The following is a 25,145-nucleotide window of genomic DNA, read 5'->3' as shown; positions in this document are numbered from 1 at the left end:
AATGTCAATGAAAGGTTCTCATTTTGGTTTAGCAGCTTAAGATGAAGACTGAGACCAAGAGAGTAAAGTTCAGTGTTATGACTTCCCAGGGTGGAGCTGCATTGTCTGCACCATTCTATACAAGTGTGAATCATGAATTTGCTTATCGCCACCCAGACTCAGCTCTATTTGTGTTCCACTCATGGTGTGTAATATGTTTGGCATCTGGAATCCTGCACACTGTGAAAATGGAGAAATGTGCATAGCATTCTCTCATATGTAACCTAACCTGTGGAGGCACCCTAGTTGAGGAGGGGACAGCAGGCTATGTTGTCATATGAGAGTAGTTCTGCTGTCTGTTTTGTTTGTGTAGGATTGGAGCCAAGATATCAATGGCAGCATTGTAAATACTGTTTACACAGCATCACTGGTGCACAAGCTTGCTTATATCCACCAGGCTAATCTCTTTGTATTGCCCTACCCTTGGTACAGGTCATGCCTTGTTATCCGCTAGGGTTCTGTTACAGAACACCAGTGGGTAAAAAAAATCCGTGGATAAAAAAACAGTGGAAAAATAAAGACTCACTTCCAGGTTTCTTACCCCTCCATTGCTCCTAATAGGGTCGTGTCTCAACATTCACAGGGGTTTGATTCTGGGACTCCCTGCTGATACCATAAAATGTGTTAAATAAAAGCAATTTAAAAGAATTAAAAAGTGCATCCTTTTACAACTGTGGTTTAAAAACCGCTTTTCTTACTGTTGTGGAGAGGCAGTCAGCAATTAGGAATGGAAAGGACCCCTTGCCTTTGCCTGGCTCAACTGAAGAATGGAATGATTGCTTGCATGACTCTCTCTCTACAACAGTAAGAAAAGCAGGTTTTTTTTAAAAAAAACAACAAACTGTGATTTTAAAGAGATGCATTTTTTCCCCTTCTCCAGGGATCAACACATTCTTTCTCATTTACAGTGGCCATTCGTGTTGAGTCAAATCCATGTATAACAAGGTTGGACATGTATATGTTTTTTTAAAAAAATGAAAATTATGTATTCCAAAAAAGCTTTTAATATTATTTAAATTAATGTAAAGTTGGCAAGGTTTTCCCATACTAGAACTTTTCTTATTTTTCCCCCAGGTGAAATAAGAAAGTATTTCACCTGGGGGAAAAATAAACATTGGTCTCTTCTGCTTTATCTTTTAGTTTCTGAACCATTAGAACGTCCTGCTATCATGTTTGCTAGGGGTCTCTGACTATGCAGTGAAAGGGACCAAGACTTTTTCTCCAGTAAGGGCCCAATCCTATCCAGTGCTGATGCAGCTATGCTAACAGGGCATGCGCTGTATCCCGCAGTGGGGGGAAGCAATCATGGAGGCCTACTCAAGGTAACACTTGTTTCCTTACTTTAGGGTTGTATTGTGGCTGCATTGGTGTTGGAAAGTTGGTTGGGATTGGGCCCCAAGTATCTTTTTCGTTCTTATGAACTCCTTAAATCAGTGATTTTCAACCTTGTTTCACGGCATACTGACAAGGTGTCAAGGCACACCATCGGTTTTTGGACAATTGACAAGGCACACCATGCTGTTGGTGGAGGGGGCTCACTTCCCCCAATGGCCCTACTAACAAATGACCCTCCCTCAAACTCCCACGGCACACCTGCAGACTATTCGTGGCACACCAGTGTGCGGTAGCACAGTGGTTGAAAATGGCTGCCTTAAATCATGGCCCATTGTAATATCACAAGAGGTTAATAAGGAGTGGCTATGGAAAGTGGTTAATTCATCTTTAAAGGAGGGCTGTTGCAATGAAGTTAGTGGTAGTTTGCCCCTCCTTAACCCATTCTTCTCAGCCCACAAGGTTACATATTTGGTCCCCGTTGCATATATGCAGTGTTGGGCAGAAATGACTTGAAAAACATCCCTGGATTGCTCCCAGTGGCATATTAAGGGCGTGGTGGTGCACCCCTGGTGCCAGCAATAAGGGGGTGTCCATGACACGTGTCTGTTTTGAATATCGGGTAGACCTGGCCTCAACCAGGGGTAACTTGAGGTGGAGGCCAGTTCTACCCATGGTGTTGAGAAACTAGGGGTAGTGGGAGTGGTCTGCTCTGGGTGCCACATATGCTAGGTATGCCACTGATCCCACCATATTGGAAAATTTCCATCCATTGTATCCAACTTCTTGATACTGGGTAGGAAAATCAAGCAGCAAGTGGTGTCTCAGTTCCAGATATTGTGGATGAAACTAATGCCTGGATCTCTTTCAGTCTGGCTTCAGGCCTGACTTTGGGAGAGAATCAGCCTTGATTTCCATTATGAATGATCTGGACAGGGAGAGTGTATCCTTGTTTGATCCTGCTGGATTTCTCAGTGGCAATCAACACCATAGACGAGTGGTTTTCCAAACTGGGAGCCATGGAAACCAGCCAGAAGAGCTGCAGAGTCATCACAAAAAATCCGCCACCCTATACAGTGTATTGGATTATAGCTCTAATGCGAGCCATGGCCAATTGCCCAGTAGGTCAGAGGAGCTGCCAATAAAAAAAAAATTCAGGAATAATTTCCATTGTGTCCTTCTTAGTAGACTGGGTTGGGACTTGGAGATACTGATTTATGGTGGTTCTGGTCCTTCCAAGCTGACAGATTCCAAAAGGTGGTGTTGGGGGACTTTTTTTGGCACCCTGACCTCTTGACTTGTGGAATACAGCACAATCCATTTTGTCTCCCATCTGGCTGAAATCATCCGGGTTTTGGAGTTGGGTACCATCAATATGCAAATAACACTCTGCTCTATCTCTCTGTACTGTTTATTGCTTGGGAGGCTGTGGACCCCCTAGAGCAGGGGTCTCCAAACCCCAGCCCGGGGGCTAGATGCGGCCCGCTGCAAGCCTCTTGTCCCCTGAAAGCCTCTGGCCCACTCAACTGAACACGACCAGAACTGTGCTCTGATTGTGTCTGGAGGGTGTTCTGAGGGCCAGAGAGGTTGAATGAATGAGCCCATTCATTTATTCACTCATCTAAGTTCCACCTCTAATTTATGTATTTAAATTTTATATTTAAACTTTTTCCGGCCCTCCACACCACGCGAGATATTTGATGTGGCCCTCTGGCCGAAAGTTTGGATCCCCCTGCCCTAGAGTATTACCTGGAGATGGTAGGGGTGTTAACAAGCTGAATGAGGGTTAACAAACTGTAATTAGACCTGGATAAAACAGAGATCCTTTTAGCCCAGATAGCTGTGATGCAGGTATTGAACTGTCAGCCTGTTCTGAATAGAATTGCACTCCTTCTGCAGGAGCAGGTTTGCAGCTTAGGAGTTCTCCTGGGCCCTTTGCTCCACTTGGATAACCAGGTGGCGTTGATAGCCAGGGGACCATTTACTTGAATCAGACTGGTGCTCCAACTGTGGCCTTACCTGAGTTGACCAGATCAGACTAGACCACAGTGGTCCACACCTTGATGACATCCAGACTGGATTACGGTAATGTACTCTATGCGGGGCTGCCTTCACAATCATATGGAAACTGCAATTAGCACAGAATGCAGCATGCTGCATGGGGGCTAAGCAGTTTGACTCTGTCAAACCATTGCTCTTTTGGATGCACAGGCTACCAATTTGTTTCTGGGCCCAATTCGAGGTACTGGTGTCTACTTTCAAAGCCCTTCATGGTTTGGGGTCAAGGTGCTTGAGGGATGGTCTCCTCCCATATGACAAGGTTCCCGCCGAAGTCTTTGGTGGGGGGCTCCTGAATGTGCTGCCTTTAGCTAAAGCTAGGTTGGTGGCAATGAGGGGATGGGTCTTCTCTGTCATGGTGCCACAGTTGTGGAAGTCCCTCCCATTTGAGCTAAGAACTTCCCTCTACCTGCTGATCTTCCAGTGGGTGCCCAAAACCTATATTTTTATTTATCTTTTCCCTTTATTTTCTGTTGCTTGCTTCTCAACACTCTGATTAACACACCTATAAAGATTAAAAATTTAAAATCATACCTGCTTACGAGCAAGTCCAACTGAATCGCACAATTGCTGCTTTTTATGGCCCAATCCTATGGGCCTGCTGCACTGTTGGAACTTGAGTTCCAACAGCACAGCATGCTTTATGATAATCACAAAGCACAACCTGCCATTCCACATAGCTGGGCTGCTGTGACAATCAGCCACATGCCACTGGCCTTCTGAACAGCCTATTTTGCCAAATTCCCTTTTCAGACTTGGTCTAGAGAACTTATACCCACCTGAAGCTAATTAGTTCTCCTTCTTTCCCCAACAATGGCCCTAGTTCTGCACTGCAGTTCTGCTGGACCCCACCACCAGGGTTGCTCACCTGTTCAACCTGCAGAGGTCTTTCTTTCTCTCCTCTCCCACCAGCAGCTTCTTCAGCCACCACAGCAACACCTTGGCTCTCAGTAGCTCCATTGCCACACACCAGTCTCCAATTAGTCCATCCTCCTTCAACTACTCACAGTCTCTCCAACTTCCAGGTGTTACTTTTATCCCTAAAGCCGGCTCCACCAATATCCTATCCCTCTTCCTGCTATTGATCCACCTTCCCACTTCCACTCAGATTTGCACTAGCAAAATTGCAAGTGAGTAGAGAGTAGGCCCTTTGTAGCAATGGAGGCTTACTCCAAAGCAAAGGAACAAATGTTCCCTTATCTGGAAGAGACCTCTCAGGCTGCCCCCACCCACAGCATGATGTGTGTTTCTGGTGGTATGGCTGCATCAGTTGGGGGGCATTTAGATAGGATTGGGCTACCAGTTATATTGGTAGCAAAAATTGTTTTGATTATGCAAAAAGCAAAAAGTGATATAACTGGCTAGCATTAACGTATTTGTCTGCTGTCTTAAAAAGTACTGTCTTAGAAATAGATAAATAAGCAATTGTTCTTTTCAAAACTGCTTAAGACGCCATTTTGAGTGTGGGCGGCAGGGCCATTGCTACAACTTGGGTTACAAATCTTTCTATCCATTCTTTGTTCTCATCAAACTAAAATGAAACATGAAAGGCATGAATTTAATAATGGTGTTCCAGTCTCAGAAGATTAGAGAAGTAGCCGGAGCAATGAGAAAACTCTTGGGGCCATTAATGATAGCATTGTTCTTCTTGCACAATCTGCCTTAGCTGCTTTGGATGTTAAGAACGTTGCATTCCTTGGCACCATCATCAACCGAGAAAGGACAATGAAATGTGCATGGGAACCAGAGTGAGTTCAAGCTTCTAGAGAAAACGGCAAAGAAAAGGCTGTCTTGGGTAGTACAACTCGGAGGCAGCAAGCAATATTTTGAAATACAGGGTTGTTGAAATGAAAAGTCCTGCTGTTGAGGAATCCAGAGAGACAAAGTGCGGGTAATTCATTTAATTAGACTTAACCTGGCAATATTCATGCCAAATCTGAATGCAGAGTACATTGGCATGGTGTAAAGTGAACACTGTTGGTGGATGTGTTTAACGTTTTTGTGACTTTAAAAAGACAACACCTAATAGACCTTGCGACTGCAGTTAAGATCTGAAGAACATCTAGACACAGTCACTTGGAGAAGAAGATATTTACTAGTTTCCTGATGGGCATCAAGAAAATACATCTAATTCAGAATGACCTGATGGTCTTACATGAACACCACTACCAATGGCAAGAGTTTGAAGACAAAACTCTCACTTAAGTTGGAGCTGAATGGGTTTGACTAGAAGAACTAGCTTGTTTTGTTAAGGTAATGGCTGCAAGGCATCAGTTACCATCTTTCCGTAAAGACTGAGCTAAGATATCCAATATGAAGCGACAGTTGACTTTGCGGACGTTAAGGATGATGGGTCTGCAGACATAGCACAGAAATGTAATAATGACCTATCAATGAATGTCGGAGCAGTTCATAGCTGCAAATGTTGTGGTATCTTAAAAAGCTATAGATGAGACATTAATGCTGGGAGTCCGTTTAGTTTTAGCTGGTACAACATATCTAAAATTAAGCAAATACATGATGACTTATTCTTCCCAATTGCCTAGGTATCTTGAATTTCTGAAAGTGTTACAGGGTATATTGGCCCATACTTTATGCTGAAGTAATATCCAGCTAATTCCAGAAGGCAGAGCCCAGAGAGGATGCCACTTTCTTGCTACCAGTCTCGCTACCAGTTTTGTGTGTGTGTGTGTGTGTGTGTGTTTGTGTGTGTGTGTGTGAGAGAGAGAGAGAGAGAGAACATGTGCAATGTGAATATTGGCTCCAGAGTAATGGGTTTTTCAGTCACCTTGCACTGAAATGTCTAAGGTTGGTTTTTGAAGGTGACTGAGTGCCAGTTTGATTTGATCATAGGCTGTAATTCTATATGCTGTACACTTACTGTAACATCAGAGAGAATTGCACACGTATTCAAGATTAATTGAATCATCACTTCTAGCTATTTTTAGACGCTTTTGGCAGAAGCTTCCTTTCTTAGAGTACTGTGTATGTTGCTGATGTTTTAGTATGTAAAGGAGCAAGTACTGTATATACAAAAAGTTAAACAAACAAGCACTGGAAGAAATGTTTAATTTCCCAATTAACTTTTGTACATGAATGAATGGTGATCTCTGCAGGACTCTGCAGAGAACTCTGCAGGAACACTTCCTTGCTTTCCCTTTTTTTGGAATATATCAAAAGGGAAATGGCAGTTCAGTTGCAGGTGTTAGCATGGTGTAGATTCAGGGCTTTTATAACACCAGACTTAGGCAGACTTAAATGTGGAATCTGTGTCTGTAACTCAAGCCTGTTCCTGAATTTTAAGGCTTTAAAGAACTCTTTCCCAGTTCACAAATTTACATCACTAACAGTGCAGTCCAAGAACAGTGCACATGGAGCATTGGGGGTATGTGCAAAGAGTGTTTACTAAAAAGAAGAGTGGAATCTAGATTGGACTTTTTTTGTGGCACGACCAGGGGTATCTCTGTTCAGCTAGTCTTGCTACTAAAAATAGATTTGTCTGAGCTTGGATGATGCAAAGAATGGAGAACTTGCCCGTTAGGAACATGCAGGCAAGATTTGGGTGAAGCCCTTTGGTGAGGGAGAAAACCAGGGATGGAGTTTTGTGATTGTGTTCTCTGCTGCTGCAAGTTGAGTATCCTTTATCCAAAATGTTTGTCCGGTGTTTTCAGATTTTTTTGGGATTTGAGAATATTTGCGTATACATAATGAAATATCTTGGAGGTGAGATCAAGTCTTATTCACATACAAGTACTTAGCAGTAAAAAAAAAAATGACATACCATTAATACAGTAAAAAATGTGTTCAAGGTAATTAAGCAGCACAGCAGCATCACCAGAATACTTGTATCAGCTGTTAAACAACAGACACAAAGTTTTGGATATTTAGAGCATTTCAGATTTCAGAATTTTGGATAAGGTGGCCCAAGGGAACCTGCTGGTCCTGCAAAAATGCACCCTGCCACTGCATGCCAACTTCATGTATTCATTAGCATTTAACCCCACCCACCATTAGCAAGGCTCTTGCTGCTGCCTCCTCTTCACCCATTCAGTTGCTTGGGAAAGCAGCCAGGTGGGCAAAAAAAAAGAGGGGCCGAGACATAGTGAGGCATGCCGATTGGGAGCCTGGTACTGCCCACTTAACTTGAGCTCCAGTGGTACCTTCTTCCTCCATGCTGTTCTCTTTGAAATAAACAGAATGAACAGAGCATGCTGGGATCTCTGAGGTGCTATGGAACACAAAATTTATTTTTTATTTTATTTTTCACATTTTTATACCACCCTTCCTCCAAAGAGCTCAGGGCAGTGTACACAGCTGCTCCCCTCCTGTTGTCCTCACAACAACCCTGTGAGGTAGGTGAGGCTGAGAGAAAGTGACTGGCCCAAGGTTACTCGGGAAGCTTTGTGGCTGAGGGGGGATCCGAACCTGGATCTTCCAGGTTGAAGTCCACCTCCCAAACCACTACACCATCCTGGCTCAAAAAGGAGGCCAACAGCTAGGTGAGTGAACGGGGCTGAATTGACTGGAATATATAAGCCAAAGCTTTAGCTGCCAGACCACTAATGTTCATAGATGGGCAGAAAAATTGTACAATTTTTCTAGTGCCTACATGGTTTCGTGGTTAGAGTCATGGACTAGTGCCAGCATTCAAATTCTGACTTGTCCATGAAGATTACTTGGATAAATTCTCTCAGTCTAACCAACATTACAGGGTTGTTGTGAGGATAGCATGTTGGGGAGCAGAACCTTGTATGCTGTCCTGACCTCCATGGAAGATAGGAGGGATAACAATATAAACAAGTGTGAGCTAATAATTATTGACTGTTAACTCAAGAGTAGTTTATTTGCTCTCAATATAGGTGTTCTGAAACCCCCATGGATACGTGAAATTTGCGAATATAGTGGGATGCCTTACCCCCAACCTTTAGAGGCAAGTGGAGCTCTGCTGGGCTCAGAATGAGTAAAAAAATTTTCTTGTGAGAAAATATCACTTACAGTTTTTTCAGAAAAAACAGAAGCGATGTTTTTATGCCTTTAAAAGGCATTATGAGGGCTAGGAACGGGGCGGGGGAGGCTCGCAGATCCCCAATCTGCAGATAAGTGAATCCAGAATATGGGATCAGCAGATATGGGTGCTCCCCTGTACCGTAGACATAAAGCATATATTGGAGATAGCAGCCTAAATGATATGTTTTATAGAAATCGGAAGTTCTGTGGAAGTCATGTGTCATGCTAATAAGAACCTAAAAACATGCTCAGTTGCTTGTGCGATTGCATTGTATGTGTCACAGTAAGAACTCATTGTCACAGTGCTGATATGTTTTCTGAATGACAGCAGATACAACTCTTTCTTATTCAAGGTTGCACAACATTAAATGTGTAGCAATTTTATAATTTTGCTTGTGAAGAAATCCTGGTTTTTTTCTTTGCCAGTACCATACCAAACAAAATACTTATAACTGAATATAGAAAGCTGGTATAGAGTCAAACCACTGATCCATCTAGTTCATTACTGTCAACACTGACTGGGAGTGACTTTTCATATTTCGGACTGGGGTTCTTCCCAGTTCTACCTGAAGTTGCCAGTGATTGCACTTGCTCTCCCACTAAGCTATCACCGTTCCTCTAGTTCCAGAAATCTTGGTTGCTGAGCCCTAGTCCTAGCTACTTTTAGGAATAAGCAATGTAGAAATATATAAAAATCAAAGAATATTGGACCCCATACTTAGCAAATGCAGAACAGGCTGTGCTCTGGTTCTGCTAATGTAATTCGGGCAGAGTGCAGCAGGTTGTAATCGCTCTGATTGTTCACATAATTTTATTGCTTAAGCTAGGACAATGAATAACAGACAAGAAGAGGTCATGCAACGTGTTCTTTCCTTAGTTTAAAGGTACAAGGTCATGAAAATGTTCATGAACACTTCTCCCGGCTAGCCGCACGGAGAGGCAGAGTCATTCTGCTTTTTGTGGCTCATGTAAAATTAAATGAAAATAGCCAAAGGATGATTGACAAAGATAGTTCTTTGTGTCAGTGTGTGTGGGGGGCTTCTCTGTCTGTGCCTGATGACAAGGTAGGTTCCTGCAGCCTGATTGTGATTTTCTGCCTAACTCTATAGAGCCACGTCCTTACTTGGTGTAATTCAATGTAACTCTCTATGAGTTACACTGATTTTTACCAGATGGTAATCTGGATTTATTTGAGGAAAATATTGATTGACTGATGCTGCAGTTCATGATGAAGAAGCTGTACAGCTTTTTTGTAAATGTAACTAAAGAAGTGCAAGACAGATTAACAATGTATTCCTATGCATGTCTACTTAGAAATAAGTACCATTATGTTCAGTGGAACTTACTCCCAGGAAATTGTGTATAGGATTGCCTTAGTTAAACTTCATTGTCTTCAGAGTGGCGGGGTGAAGTTCTTCTCCCCCTGCACAAGAGTTTTGTAAAAAATAATAAAGCATAATAATGCAAAAATAATAATAGAATATTTTGTGATTAGCATTAGAGATAAAGGTTGCGATCCCGTACACATTGATCCAGGAGTAACTTGAGTTAAACTCGGTGGGGCTTACATCCAAGTAGACGTGCATGGGATTGCAGTGTTTGGCTACAATCATATCCAAGTTTACTAGTGAATAAGCCCTATTGAACTTAGTGGGGACTTACTTCCAAGTTAATATGCATAGGATTGTGCTGTAGTTCTGTGCATTCTTGCCCTTAGAATACAAACATGCTTCCGGTGGCTTTATTCCTATGCATACTTACCTTGAGGGATGTTCCAGTGAATATAGTGAGGGTAGCTTATTAGTAAACATACAAAGGTTTCAACAGTTTACATTCCAATCCTATGCATGTCCACTGAGAAGACAGCCAAATTATAATTAATGAGGCAAAACCAGTGGGTCTTAGTCTACATAGGATTTGCAGCCTTAGGGCCCAATCCTATCCAGTTTTCCAGTGCCGGTGCAACTGTGTCCATGGGGCATGCACTGTATCCTGTGGTGGGAAGGCAGTCACAGAGAGGCCTCCTCAAGGTGTGGGCATATTTGTTCCCTTACCTCAAGGCTGCACTGCGGCTGCACCAGGGCTGGAAATTTGGTTAGATTGGGCCCATAGTGGTGTAGTTTAGTGCAGAGTATTGAATTTTGTTTCTATTTCTTTTCATGACCATATTAAATATTAAGACCATGATAATAATTTCTTCTGGGACTTCCTTCTCTCAGTAGAACTAATGACATAGCAAGATGCTCCTGAGAGGAAACACTCAAGTGGTTATCAAATTATTTTCCCTTTGGGACCTGTGTACAGTTTTAGGATAAAACTTCCTTCACCTTTTTTGGAAAGTGATTGTATTCGTTGTATTCGATGCTTTAGGCCCCTGATAGGCTCCCCATTTTCTAGGTTCAAATGTGTCCAAGCTCCCAGTCAGGCTGCTGTCCCAGTGTGGGACGTTTGATCAAAAATCAGATCAAGGGAGTTCAGTAATTTTTGTTAAATTCTAACTTGTTTCATCATACCAATATCAATACTATAAGGTTAATGACTGGTAGGAGGATGTCTTGCATCATAGAGGTTGTAAAATGCCACACAGAAATAATGAATCTTATGTACATTAAGATGACTGAAGAAATGAACTTACTAACCTAGATAAGCAAAATGTTTTAGAACAGATGACAGTATTTTGTGAGCAATTAACAGATGAAGAATAGATGAAAATTTCTATAACCAGAATTACAATTTTTTTAAAAAAGTAGTAAGATGTATACTGTTTTAATTCTGCCAGTACCAAGGTAGAACGTGGGTTTACTGTTTCCAATGGATATTCCTTTACCTGGGGAATCCCTCATTGGAGGGAACTAATTAACCAGTGTTTTGGCTTTCCTTTTATTAGCAATGGAATTTTAAAGATTTAGCACCCAATCCTATCCAACTTTCCAGCATTGGTGCAACCACAATGCAGTTCCAAGATAACAGAACAAACATCCCCTTACCTTGAAGAGGCTTCCGTGAATGCCGCAGCAGTGTACGCCCCATTGGCATGGCTGCACCGGCACTGGAAAATTGGATAGAATTTTAGGACCCTAAACCACTCAAACCATGAAAATGACAGTCCAATTCTAACTAACTTTCCAGTTCTGATGCTCTGCATCCTGCTGTGAGGGTGCAGTCATGGGGGCCTCCTCAAGATTAAAGGAAGGTTTGTTCTCTTACCTTGGGGCTGCATCATGGCTGCGTTGGTGCTGGAAAGTTGAATGGGACTGGGCTGTTAATCCAAATTGCTTTCCCCCCCCCCTTGGGCCACCATCACACAGCTGTCCATGAGTTTCTCATCTAACTTACCAGATAAGGGCCCAGTCCTATGTAGCTTCCCAGCACTGATGCAGCCACGTCAACAAGGTGCACACTGCATTATGTGGTGATGGGGCAGTCACAGAGGCCTCGTCAAGGGTCTGCAGGGCAACTGCATTGGTGCTGGAAAGTTGGATAGGATTGGGCTCAAAAGGTGAAAAGGCCTAACATGAACTTTATACTTTACTACATCTGTACCATGTTTATGGTTCCATATATGGAACAGGTATATTTAGGGATGTAGGTCAAGTTACATTTCCTCTCCATCTGACCATTATATTGATTGCAGGTATGTGAGTCATACTGAAACTTGTGAGCGAATGAAGTTTTAGAAACTAGGGTGAAAAACAGTATTTTAGTATTTTTAATAATAATACATTTATGATAAATTTCACTGAACAGGGTTACAAAGTAAGATGGAGCTTGAACTTAGTTCTTAATACTAAGCTTATTGGGTCTTAACACTGTGAAGAAGGTGCAAATTACTCTGCCAGAGAAGGCAGTCTGTTGTTCTTCTGTAATGGTCACCTGCAAAGTCAGAAATGAAACAGTAATTGAGATTACCGGACCTCCATACTATAGGAAGTTTTCTTCTAAAATATGGAGTGTAGCCAAAGTGTGGGATGTACATGCATTTCCTGCTTGTGTTGTAAACTGGAGCATGGCTGAATGCCAGAAAAGCTGCAAAATTAAATTATAGAAGAATGTTATCTATGAGTTTAACTTACTTTTTTTTTTAAATTGTAAACACGTACAATGGGAATCGTATCTGATTGCTCCCTGGTGTTAAGGAAACTGCCTTGAGCCCATAAAGATTTAACTTTGTGGCAAAGCGTTGTACTAGAAATGTCAGCTACTGTTATAGATTAGTAGGCACCATAGCTGCCCCGTATCTCTATGCTCTTCTTCATAATCATGAGTTAAATTTCCCCATACTGTCCAGCACAGGCAATGAAAGCAGCTATAGTAACCACGGCCATTGGAAGATTCAGTCAACTACTTTTTCTCATAATGCACTGATATTTTATAGGAGCTGGTATTGTTACTGGGTATGTTGTTTAGAACACATGTTACACACATACCCAGTGGAAATCTGTTACGCCTGTGGGGGTGAAGTGCAGTGACCAGTGGCGTGAGTCAGTGGGTTGGCCATTTTGTATGATCCTGCTGAAGATCTCTTTTATTTGTTGGCTGCCCCCTGATCCTTCTTATTTTTCCACTATTAACAGGATAGCAAATTAGTACTTACTATTGAATTTCTAAGTGAAGATAATTTTGTTAGCAGAACAAAACACAACAAAACAAACCATTGTTTGTACGGCTGTTAGGAAGAGGCAATGCCGCTGAATTAACCTTTCTGCTTTATCATAGCTTATCACAAGACACCACATTTGAGATCAGTTATGGTCTTATTTTGCTCCTAAGCTGCCAGTCACATTTATTTACCTTAGTGTGCTTTGTTTTATGTGTAACAGTTTAATTTTTGGGTGTTTAATGGGTATTTAACTCCCTTGTAAGAAGATTAAATCCATATACCATGTGAAGGATATACCATAGTTTACTTCTTAAAGAGCTTTGGCTTATTTGACTTGTTCACATTTAAAAAGGTTGTTACTGATGATCACTGGAAGAAGCCCTCGTACCAGGATGAAGAAAGAACTGAAGCTCAGAAGGTCACAACCAGGCGATGGAGCTCTGGAAAAAGATCTCGCCCGCGGCCCCTCTCAGATTACGGACAGTTGGCAATTAGGAGTTTCTCAATACCAGAAGATTCCATTGCTGTGGAGTCTCAGAAGGCAAGCAGTGTGGATGATGGCAGCGAGCCTGCGTCACCTTCTGTTGACTCTGCAACCTGTGTGGTAGCCAGCCTAAGGGGGCGCAAAAGAAGACCCATCTCTGTCATTGGTGGGGTCAGCTTCTATGAGAACAACCAAACTGAAGAAATAACAGATCTCCTCACACAAGTAAGATGTAAAATGCACTCCAAAGACTATTCTTCTTCCCTGCTTATAATCTTCAAGTTAGGAAAATAATGGACCCATCTGTTCCTTCTTCCTGCTTCTCTCAACTCAGCATCAAACACTGTTTTTTAAAAAGCATAAAATCTGATTAACTAATACCACTAGATGAATGATTCTGGTTTGCATTTCATACTAACAGTTTCCTTCGTGGGTTCCTTCTACTTCTGGTTGAGGTTTCAAATAATTGTTCTTTTTTAATTTTTGTGTATCCTGGTTCAGCCTATTTAATAAGCAATATAGGCTATGGTCACATATAAATAACAACATGAACTTGAAAAGGTGTTTATTAGTTCTTTGAAACTGTAAGTTAGGTTTACAGCCTAAGTCTTAATTATCACAATGGGCTTACTTTTGAGTAAATAGCACCATTGTTCAAATGCCTCTAGTCATAATAAATGTGTTATGCTACAATCCTATGCATGCTTCTCTGGGAATGCTGCATATCCAGCTGAAATAAATGGGGCGTACTTCCTTATAGACATGCATAGGATTGGGCTGTTAGGCTTTCAGGTGCTACAAGATGACTTTCCTTCTGGAATCTAATCCTAGAGCAGATAGATTTGAAAAAGGGCTAATCACATAAGTGAAACGTGGCTGTTGATGATTTATTTATTTATTAGATTTATATTCCACCTTTCTCCCCAAAGGGCACCCACTGACATATTGCCATTGAGTCAATTACGTGCTACATAATCAGAATTTTAATTTCAAATACGCTGGAACTTTTAAGAAGGCTGTACTTCAATGTTATCTTCAAAAATTCTGGTATATTTTCAAACTTTCTGTTTTTCCCTTGGGACAGTGCCTCTTACTGGGAAGGTACTTCATAGTGGAAAACTACAATTTCTGTAGAAAGGAACAGTCACCTCATTAATTTTAAAATCATTATAAGGATTTGTTCAGTCTCTTGTAAGAGGGATTTCTGGCACCCCTCTTTTTAAATACATGTTTATTTAGATCTCTCATGAAATCATGATTCTCTGAACTCAAATATAAATAACATGATTTTGCATCCCAGTGAACAAAAATGAATTGAGGTTTGCTCTGAAAGGGCTGGAGTATGAGATCAAGGTATTTTCACCTTGGTTAGTGTGATACACCTTCTGTGTGATAGTGGGTGCTAGTGGGTTTATATTTTACAATAATGCCATTCCCAATTTTATAAGATGGCCTGAAACGGAGAATTCTCTAACCTTGTTACTATGGATGTACTGGGAACATTATTTCATTATTGTGATACTTTTTTCAAGCATTCCAGCCAGCATTCCAGCATTTCAACCATTGAAAATAGGGACTTTTGAATATTAGTGCAGCAAAAAAGGCAGCAGCGCCCAAAGAGCTGCAAGAGGGGGAAAAAGGAGGGACATCCAAATGGCTTATTTTAAAATATTATTAAAGGCCCAACACAATTTGGTATATTGTGTTGGGCCTTTAAGACTACTAAACAAACAGACAGTATAAATAACCACTGTACATTCTCTCAAACACTAGTATCTTGTTTGTTTGTTTATTTATTTACTCAGCGTGTTATTTCTTTACTCAGCGTGTGGTTGGTCTGTGGAACTCCTTGCCACAGGATATGGTGATGGCATCTGGCCTAGATGCCTTTAAAAGGGGATTGGACAAGTTTCTGGAGGAAAAATCCATTATGGGTTACAAGCCATGATGTGTATGTGCAACCTCCTGATTTCAGAAATGGGTTATGTCAGAATGCCAATGCAAGGGAGGGCACCAGGATGCAGGTCTCTTTTGTTATCTGGTGTGCTCTCTGGGGTATTTGGTGGGTCGCTGTGCGATACAAGAAGCTGGACTAGAGGGGCCTATGGCCTGATCCAGTGGGGCTGTTCTTATGAGTCAAAATTAGTAGTGGGGACAAACGAAATGCTGCTTCTACTAACATAATCAAAATACTACTGTTATAGGATAAAATAAAAACATATGAAAACACTTGTAACACAGAGTGATAGCCCAGTCCTATCCAGGACTGTCCTGCAAGGTGCAGCATCGCTGACACAGCCTCCACTGCATCTTGTGGACCTAATGGGGACTAGGTTGTCTGGGGAAGATAAACACAGAAACATTTTACTTACCTCATCCTCCATTCCCTGGTCCCCTCTGGACCCCCTTTCACATCTACACCAACTATTTTGCTGGTGTAAATCTGAACTGCCATAGAGGGCATGTCAGGCCCAGGACAGGATGCCGGATTTTGTGAGTGCCACTGCCACAGAGATCTACCCCCTGTCCTACCCAATTCACCCCCGTCTGGCCAGATCTCCATCCAATCCATCCCCAAACTTATCTCTTCACCCGCTGAGGTCCATTGCCAACCTATCTTCTGGCTGCTGCTGGCAGCATGCTGTTGGCAGCATACTGGTCCTCATGATAGCAGAAATGCATAGGATTGCACTGATAAAAACATACCCAAACCAACTGAAAATACAACTGTAAAAATCTCAAATAATAGTATACATTAAATCAGATGAAAAAACACAACAAAATAACACACAATAACCCAGGTAAACAAACAGTAATAAAGGGCGCAGTCCTAACCAACTTTCCAGCACTGGCACAGCTGTGCCTGTGGGTCATGTGCTGCATCCTGCAGTTGGGGGGCAGTCATGGAGGCCTCCTCAAGGTCAGGCAATGTTTGTTCCCTTACAGAGTTGCATTGCCCTTATGTCAGTGCTGGAAAGTTGGTTAGGATAGTGGCCAAAATATGTTGAAATGCTTCTCTGCTCTCTTGCACCAAACTTGTAACAGAACCACAGACCAGAGATGCATACATGTAGCTTAAAAAAAAAAATAGGCATGGGGAAGAGAAAAGTTTTTAAGAAAGTCATAAAAATGGAAAATAATCATTCTGTGGTAAGTTCTATGGCTCCATATTTCAAAGGCTATGGAGTTGATTTGTTTAATATAATGCAGAGAACACCTTTTGCCTGCGTAAACATCGTGTCTAAATAAACATTTCTTGCTTGGCTTTGGTTTCCAGTTAGAGTTTCTTGGTAACCAGTTTTCTTGCTTTTCTAGCCAGTTGCACGCCCTCCAGTCCCAGCACATCAGGTTCCTCCTTATAAAGCGGTCTCTGCCCGATTCCGTCCCTTCACCTTTTCTCAGAGCACGCCCATCGGTCTGGACAGAGTTGGATGTAAGCGGCAAATGAGAACATCTAATGGTGAGTTTCTCATGCGGCTAGTGCAAAGCACTAATCCAAAATGACTCAGACATTGTATTAATTGATGAGAACTCAGTTGAACTCAGTTCCATTTGAACCAGAATGGAACCAGACTGCTGGCGCATAACATTAAAAAGGTGGCAGAGCAGCTTTTAAACTGATCCCTGGGGGAAGGCCGACAGGAGCCGAGGGGCATCCGGTTCGGGACTCCTCATCCCTATGGGATGAGGATGGGGAGGTTAGAGAACAACAAGACAAAGGCAGGGTAGGAGAAGAAATTGGGAAAGGTAGGGTGATGGGATGTGATAGACGGTTTGGCACAATGAGAGGATGCGGGGACAAAGGAGCAAATAAGCAGCCCATCCTGGGGCATTCCGTGTATAAATGCTTTTATGCAAATGCCCGAAGTCTACGAGCAAAGGTGGGAGAACTGGAATGTCTGGTGACAAGGGAAAATATTGACATAGTGGGCATAACGGAAACCTGGTGGAATGCGGAGAATCAGTGGGATACCGCAATCCCGGGCTATAAACTCTACAGGAGGGACAGGCAGGGGCGTGTTGGAGGTGGGGTGGCCCTTTATGTTAAGGAAGGGATAGAATCCAGCAAAGTAGAGATTGAAGGTGGGTCCGACTCCACCGTAGAATCTCTGTGGGTTAAATTACCAGGCTTGTGCAGCGATGTAATACTGGGGGCGTGCTATTGTCCTCCAGACCAGAAATCTGATGGGGACCTTGAAATGAGGAAACAGATCAGGGAGGTGACAAGGAAGGACAGGGTTGTAATCATGGGGGACTTCAATTATCCTCATATTGACTGGGTCAATTTGTGTTCTGGTCACGATAAGGAAACCGGATTTCTTGACGTGCTAAATGACTGTGGCTTAGATCAGCTAGTCAAGGAGCCCACCAGAGGACAGGTGACTCTGGATTTAATTTTGTGCGGTACGCAGGACCTGGTTAGAGATGTAAACGTTACTGAGCCATTGGGGAACAGTGATCATGCTGCGATCCGTTTTGATGTGCACGTTGGGGGAAGAATACCAGGCAAATCTCTAACAAAAACCCTTGACTTCCGACGGGCGGACTTCCCTCAAATGAGGAGGCTGGTTAGAAGGAGGTTGAAAGGGAGGGTAAAAAGAGTCCAGTCTCTCCAGAGTGCATGGAGGCTGCTTAAAACAACAGTAATAGAGGCCCAGCAGAGGTGTATACCGCAAAGAAAGAAGGGTTCCACTAAATCCAGGAGAGTGCCCGCATGGCTAACCAGCCAAGTTAGAGAGGCTGTGAAGGGCAAGGAAGCTTCCTTCCGTAAATGGAAGTCTTGCCCTAATGAAGAGAATAAAAAGGAACATAAACTGTGGCAAAAGAAATGTAAGAAGGTGATAGGGGAGGCCAAGCGAGACTATGAGGAACGCATGGCCAGCAACATTAAGGGGAATAATAAAAGCTTCTTCAAATATGTTAGAAGCAGGAAACCCGCCAGAGAAGCGGTTGGCCCTCTGGATGGTGAGGGAGGGAAAGGGGAGATAAAAGGAGACTTAGAGATGGCAGAGAAATTAAATGAGTTCTTTGCATCTGTCTTCACGGCAGAAGACCTCGGGCAGATACCGCTGCCCGAACGGCCCCTCCTGACCGAGGAGTTAAGTCAGATAGAGGTTAAAAGAGAAGATGTTTCAGACCTCATTGATAAATTAAAGATCAATAAGTCACCGGGCCCTGATTGCATACACCCAAGGGTTATTAAGGAATTGAAGAATGAAGTTGCAGATCTCTTGACTAAGGTATGCAACTTGTCCCTCAAAACAGCCACGGTACCAGAAGATTGGAGGATAGCAAATGTCACGCCTATTTTTAAAAAGGGAAAGAGGGGGGACCCGGGAAACTATAGGCCAGTCAGCCTAACATCCATACCGGGTAAGATGGTGGAATGCCTCATCAAAGATAGGATCTCAAAACACATAGACGAACAGGCCTTGCTGAGGGAGAGTCAGCATGGCTTCTGTAAGGGTAAGTCTTGCCTCACAAACCTTATAGAATTCTTTGAAAAGGTCAACAGGCATGTGGATGCGGGAGAACCCGTGGACATTATATATCTGGACTTTCAGAAGCCGTTTGACACGGTCCCTCACCAAAGGCTACTGAAAAAACTCCACAGTCAGGGAATTAGAGGACAGGTCCTCTCGTGGATTGAGAACTGGTTGGAGGCCAGGAAGCAGAGAGTGGGTGTCAATGGGCAATTTTCACAATGGAGAGAGGTGAAAAGCGGTGTGCCCCAAGGATCTGTCCTGGGACCGGTGCTTTTCAACCTCTTCATAAATGACCTGGAGACAGGGTTGAGCAGTGAAGTGGCTAAGTTTGCAGATGACACCAAACTTTTCCGAGTGGTAAAGACCAGAAGTGATTGTGAGGAGCTCCAGAAGGATCTCTCCAGACTGGCAGAATGGGCAGCAAAATGGCAGATGCGCTTCAATGTCAGTAAGTGTAAAGTCATGCACATTGGGGCAAAAAATCAAAACTTTAGATATAGGCTGATGGGTTCTGAGCTGTCTGTGACAGATCAGGAGAGAGATCTTGGGGTGGTGGTGGACAGGTCGATGAAAGTGTCGACCCAATGTGCGGCGGCAGTGAAGAAGGCCAATTCTATGCTTGGGATCATTAGGAAGGGTATTGAGAACAAAACGGCTAATATTATAATGCCGTTGTACAAATCGATGGTAAGGCCACACCTGGAGTATTGTGTCCAGTTCTGGTCGCCGCATCTCAAAAAAGACATAGTGGAAATGGAGAAGGTGCAAAAGAGAGCGACTAAGCTGATTACGGGGCTGGGGCACCTTCCTTATGAGGAAAGGCTACGGCGTTTGGGCCTCTTCAGCCTAGAAAAGAGACGCTTGAGGGGGGACATGATTGAGACATACAAAATTATGCAGGGGATGGACAGAGTGGATAGGGAGATGCTCTTTACACTCTCACATAATACCAGAACCAGGGGACATCCACTAAAATTGAGTGTTGGGTGGGTTAGGACAGACAAAAGAAAATATTTCTTTACTCAGCGCGTGGTCAGTCTGTGGAACTCCTTGCCACAGGATGTGGTGCTGGCGTCTAGCCTAGACGCCTTTAAAAGTGGATTGGACGAGTTTCTGGAGGAAAAATCCATTATGGGGTACAAGCCATGATGTGTATGCGCAACCTCCTGATTTTAGGAATGGGTTAAGTCAGAATGCCAGATGTAGGAGAGAGCACCAGGATGAGGTCTCTTGTTATCTGGTGTGCTCCCTGGGGCATTTGGTGGGCCGCTGTGAGATACAGGAAGCTGGACTAGATGGGCCTATGGCCTGATCCAGTGGGGCTGTTCTTATGTTCTTATGTTCTTATGAGCCCCTTGTACTCCAAGTTATTGTATATTAACCCAGAAGCATCTGTGTCCACTATTCAGCCGTTGACACACTAAGGGTACAATCCTGAAAATGAGGAGGTGGCGCAAGTCTGAGCAGACCCTTGGGTCAAAGGTACCTTACCCAAGTGTAAGGGGGAAGTTTCCCCTTGCTTCTGGCTGAGCTGCCTTGGGTCCCTATCCTGCACTGCATACAGCGCAAGCCTCTTGGCTTGCCTGTTCCAGTGCAGGGCAGGATTGCGTCCTAAGTAATCCTAGAATGCAGGCCAGTGCCTTTCAGTTTCAGTTGCTCTATCTGAAAATTTAAAATGGCAAGAGTTGTAAAAGTTGTGAGGTCAAACAAGAGATAATGGAAGTGCATTGCAGTCATGTACATCTTCACTCAGAAGTTCTACTAAGTTCATTGGGACTTGCTGCCTAATAGCGCTGTCACCCAGTTAAGGAAATCTTTGTCAATTAATTAAATTAATTGATTGATTAATCAATTAATTTGCTTAAATTTGCAAATGATCCAAACAATAGCCTTGAAGGAAAAAGCACATTTTCTTGGTTTTTAGATGGTGTTCATGTCTGTATCATAGCAGCTACTTTAAAAAAAAAGCATCCTTGCCTTTGTGAGAGTGAAGAAGGAACACCTCATCGAACATGGAGCCTCCCATCTATAGTTTTACAGAAGTTGCTTTAAAAATAATCAACATGTTCTTAAAAATTGAAAAGGTGCTTTAAAAGGTGTTTAATTTATCAGTTGAATGTTACTATCCTATTCCTTAGTAGGTTAACTTAAGATTGCAATATTTAATGTGCTGCATAAATTATAACTATGAGACATTTAATAGGCCATACATGGTGGTAGGAGTAAAATTCAAGTGGGAAATGCTTACTGGGAACAGAGTGGCATTCTTGCCAGCTGCCTTTCCTGTTACAGTTCATTGCATTTACTCTGCATAGTTCTGGCATGCAAAATGAGTGCAGTTGAGCCTGAATTTTCCAGCCCACTTGTTTCTCTACCTCCAAGTTATACTGTTTTACAAAATGCTGCTCATTTTTCCTGCAATTCAATTACATCATTTTCTGCCAGAGGTAAATTTAGTAAATGACATTTCTGTGTATACAGTACTGTTGTGCTAAGGACTTTAGAAACGTTTTGTGCTTTTTACATATTAGTCACTATTTGCATGGGGTCCTCCCCCATCCTCCATTTTATCACTTGCTCACTGCATTATCTTCAGTACTGACTCATGAATTATTTAGCAGAAGTTGTTCTTCTGGTCCATGTTATACTTGAGAACGTCCTCTTCACCAGCTAATTTTTCATTAACATTGGCCTAGAAACCAGCACAAGCTCTTTAGGAATCTTCACCTCACTTGGAATATCCTTGCACAGTTGTTAACTTGGAAACAATCCTACTTTGATTTTCATACACAGAGCTAATAAATTTCAAGCACTTAAAAACAATGTGTTAGTTCCTTACAATTTAATTCTGGGACCCCAGAATTGGAAATATTTTTCAATCCAATGTGTCTCCCTCCCTCTGCCTCTCTGAGTGTTCTCCTGCTGATTCACATAACACTTAATGATTATATGCACCCTTCCCCCTCATGCGTGAATTCCTTTCATGCACGCACAATTTTCATACTACATGTTCATAAAAAAAATATGCAGGCCAGATTAAAATTAAACCAAATATTCTCTTTGGGTTGATGGTTGATGTGGGTTAATGGTTGTTGATGATCACATGGAATATCAAAATGGTTCTCCAGCAGCCTGCATTTAGAACTCTAAACCCCAAGTGTTGGCATTAGGTGTGAATTGGACCTAATATTTATATGTTCCTTCTTTGAGTTGTTTTGCTGAAAGAAAACATTGGGATACAAATTTGAATATATAAATAAGTACAAAGATTTATTTAAATAAGTGGAGCAGCAGGAACAGCAGTCATTTGCCTCATATGTACAGGTAGTCCCTGACTTCAGGAATCTCAACTTAAGGACAGCTGCATTGCACAAGGTGCAGTCCTCCTCCTCCTTTTTCACACAGGCATGATAGTGACATTGGAGTGAGATGAAGGTGTAACAAATACACACGCTGCATCCTGCAGGGGTGCAATACCCAAGGTCACTTCCAGGTAAGAGAACATTTGTTCCCTTGCCCGCGGATCAGCCTCAACTACTGTGATGGGTCTACTCGGACCTGCGCCAGCGATTTTGCCAGTGCAGGTCCATGTGTTCCCTGGAAGGTGTGTCAAGAACGGGAAGAGAGATAGGATACTAGTGTAGCTGCGGCCTCTGATACTGCCCCTTTCTCAGCATTGACACCCTTCTTCTCACCCCGTCTTCTCTTTGTTCCACCCCCTCTGACTTACTAGTGAGGGCTTCTCCAGAGGCTTGCTGTTTGCAACAGTGGCTTGCTGTTTGCCGTAAAGCATGCTGCACTGTCAGACTATGGGTTCTGGTGGCACAGCAGGCCCTTAGGATTGGGCCATTATTGTATTGTCTTCTTGTGTTATCAAGGAAGACTTTTTTCTCAACAGGGAAGAAGAGTGTGTATGAATTCATTGCTATAAAGACACAGTGATGACCACTAACAAGTAGCTTTAAAAGACAAATTCATAGGGAGTTGGTTTATTACCAACAATTCATCTTATGCCTTATATAGTGGTTCTCAAACTTTTAGCACCAGGACCCACTTCTTAGACTGAGAATTTGTCAGGGCCCACAGGAAGTGATGTCATGTTTGAAAATTACATCATCAAGCAGGAACATTTTTAACAATCTTAGGCTGCAATCCTACCCACAGGAATAAGTCCCATTTACTATCATTGTTAAAAGCTCACAACAGGAGAGGAAACTGAGCACTTTCCACATGCGCTGCCTCCGACGCATCCTCGGCATCACCTGGCAGGACAAAGTTCCAAACAACACAGTCCTGGAACGTGCTGGAATCCCTAGCATGTATTCACTGCTGAAACAGACGCCTGCGTTGGCTTGGTCATGTCGTGAGAATGGATGATGGCCGGATCCCAAAGGATCTCCTCTATGGAGAACTCGTGCAAGGAAAGCGCCCTACAGGTAGACCACAGCTGCGATACAAGGACATCTGCAAGAGGGATCTGAAGGCCTTAGCGATGGACCTCAACAAGTGGGAAACCCTGGCCTCTGAGCGGCCCGCTTGGAGGCAGGCTGTGCAGCATGGCCTTTCCCAGATTGAAGAGACACTTTGCCAACAGTCTGAGGCTAAGAGGCAAAGAAGGAAGGCCCATAGCCAGGGAGACAGACCAGGGACAGACTGCACTTGCTCCCGGTGTGGAAGGGATTGTCACTCCCGGATTGGCCTTTTCAGCCACACTAGACGCTGTGCCAGAACCACCTTTCAGAGCGCGATACCATAGTCTTTCGAGACTGAAGGTTGCCAATACAATACAATACATCAGCCATTTTCAACCACTGTGCCATGGCACACACACATGGTCCACAGGTGTGCCACAGGAATTTGGGGGAAGATCATTTATTAGTACGGCCAATGGGGATGTGAGCCCCCCACTGGCAGCATGGTGTGCCTTGTCAATTGTCAAAAACCTGATGGTGTGCCTTGACAATTTTAGTGCCTTGTCAGTGTGCTATGAGATGAAAAAGGTTGAAAATCACTGATATACATAGTAGTCTGTTAAAAGAACAGATCTGTAACATTTCCCCAAATGCAGTCACAGATCATGGTAGCATCAAGTCTGATTTATTAAAAATAAAATATTGAAATGAATGGGGACGCACCTGAAATTGGCTCGTGACCCACCCGGTGGGTCCCGACCCATAGTTTGAGAAACACTGCCTTATAGTGTTTCTTATAATTCTTATAATTATAATTCTTATATATATGTTCTTATAATTATAGTGTTTCTTATAAGTGTTTCTTATAGTGTTTCTGTAGTGCCTTATATGAGCATGTTTGTCCAAAGCATCTGTTATTCAAACATGCTCAGTGTCCTGGAAGCATCTGACAGGCCATTATTGGAAACAGAATGTTGGAATTGGATTTTTGGTCTGAGCTAAGAGGAATCATCTTATGTCTGTTGCTGCAAAGGGTATCTTGGATTTTCTTCACATGGGACAGCCACTTCCAAAATTTAGAGAAATGCGTTTTTTATTTTATTTTTTTGTAAGCAAGAAATATAAGAGGTTGCAGTAGAATGTCTGACTTCTCATTTTCCCTTTGAGCCAGCAACATTCAGGAAGTCATGTGATGTCTGTGGGTGTTTTGACTCTATTTGAATGTAGTGGGGCCTTTCAGGTCTTCTCAGCAAGTCAATAGTCCAAGGGAAAAATGCTTTGGTTAAAGAATCAGCATAACTACGCTGCATTGTATCTGAAAAGCAATCTGAGTATTGCATGTCATAGACATGGAGCTGCATTTCCTGAAGCTTTTTTTTGGTACTTGTTTTTAAAAAGGTGATTTAAGTGCAAGCAATGTGTGGAAGGCAAGAGTAAACTATGCTAAGGTGCTCAGGTGGGCTCAGAACAAGATGCGGTCAGATAAACCCAGAGGTACAGTGAAGGTATAGTGCTTGAAGGTATAGTGCTGCTACACTTAGGAAAGGTATTTCAGTCTGGAGGGCAGCTCTTCACAAAAACGTCTTGGGTTCTGACAAGCTGAGGTCTGGTGAGGTCACTGCTTTATTCAGGTATGGGGAAACCGAAGATATAGCTGGATGGATTCCTCCCTTCCCCAACACCAGAATTTTTTAAAATCCTCCTCTTGCACTCTAAAGTGGTTATGC

At 42.8% G+C, this 25,145-nt stretch overlaps 1 protein-coding gene across 4 annotated transcripts in view; it reads left to right on the top strand.

Annotated features, from left to right (window-relative positions):
• The window catches only part of SPATA13 (spermatogenesis associated 13), a 107,658-nt gene that overhangs the window by 53,916 nt on the left and 28,597 nt on the right, over positions 1 to 25,145 (top strand). For 2 of the 4 annotated variants that reach the window (XM_066618998.1, XM_066618997.1), the window contains exon 5: positions 16,836 to 16,980. In XM_066618998.1, coding sequence (XP_066475095.1) covers positions 16,836 to 16,980 — 145 coding nt within the window. Of the gene's footprint in view, positions 1 to 13,388; positions 13,746 to 16,835; positions 16,981 to 25,145 lie in introns of those variants that run through there. The other 2 variants (XM_066619001.1, XM_066619000.1) reach the window with 2 other exon arrangements.

The sequence above is a fragment of the Tiliqua scincoides genome, chromosome 3 (assembly GCF_035046505.1).
Source record: "Tiliqua scincoides isolate rTilSci1 chromosome 3, rTilSci1.hap2, whole genome shotgun sequence".
Classification (NCBI taxonomy): Eukaryota; Metazoa; Chordata; class Lepidosauria; order Squamata; family Scincidae; genus Tiliqua; species Tiliqua scincoides.
This window is presented reverse-complemented; position numbering and strand designations above follow the sequence as displayed.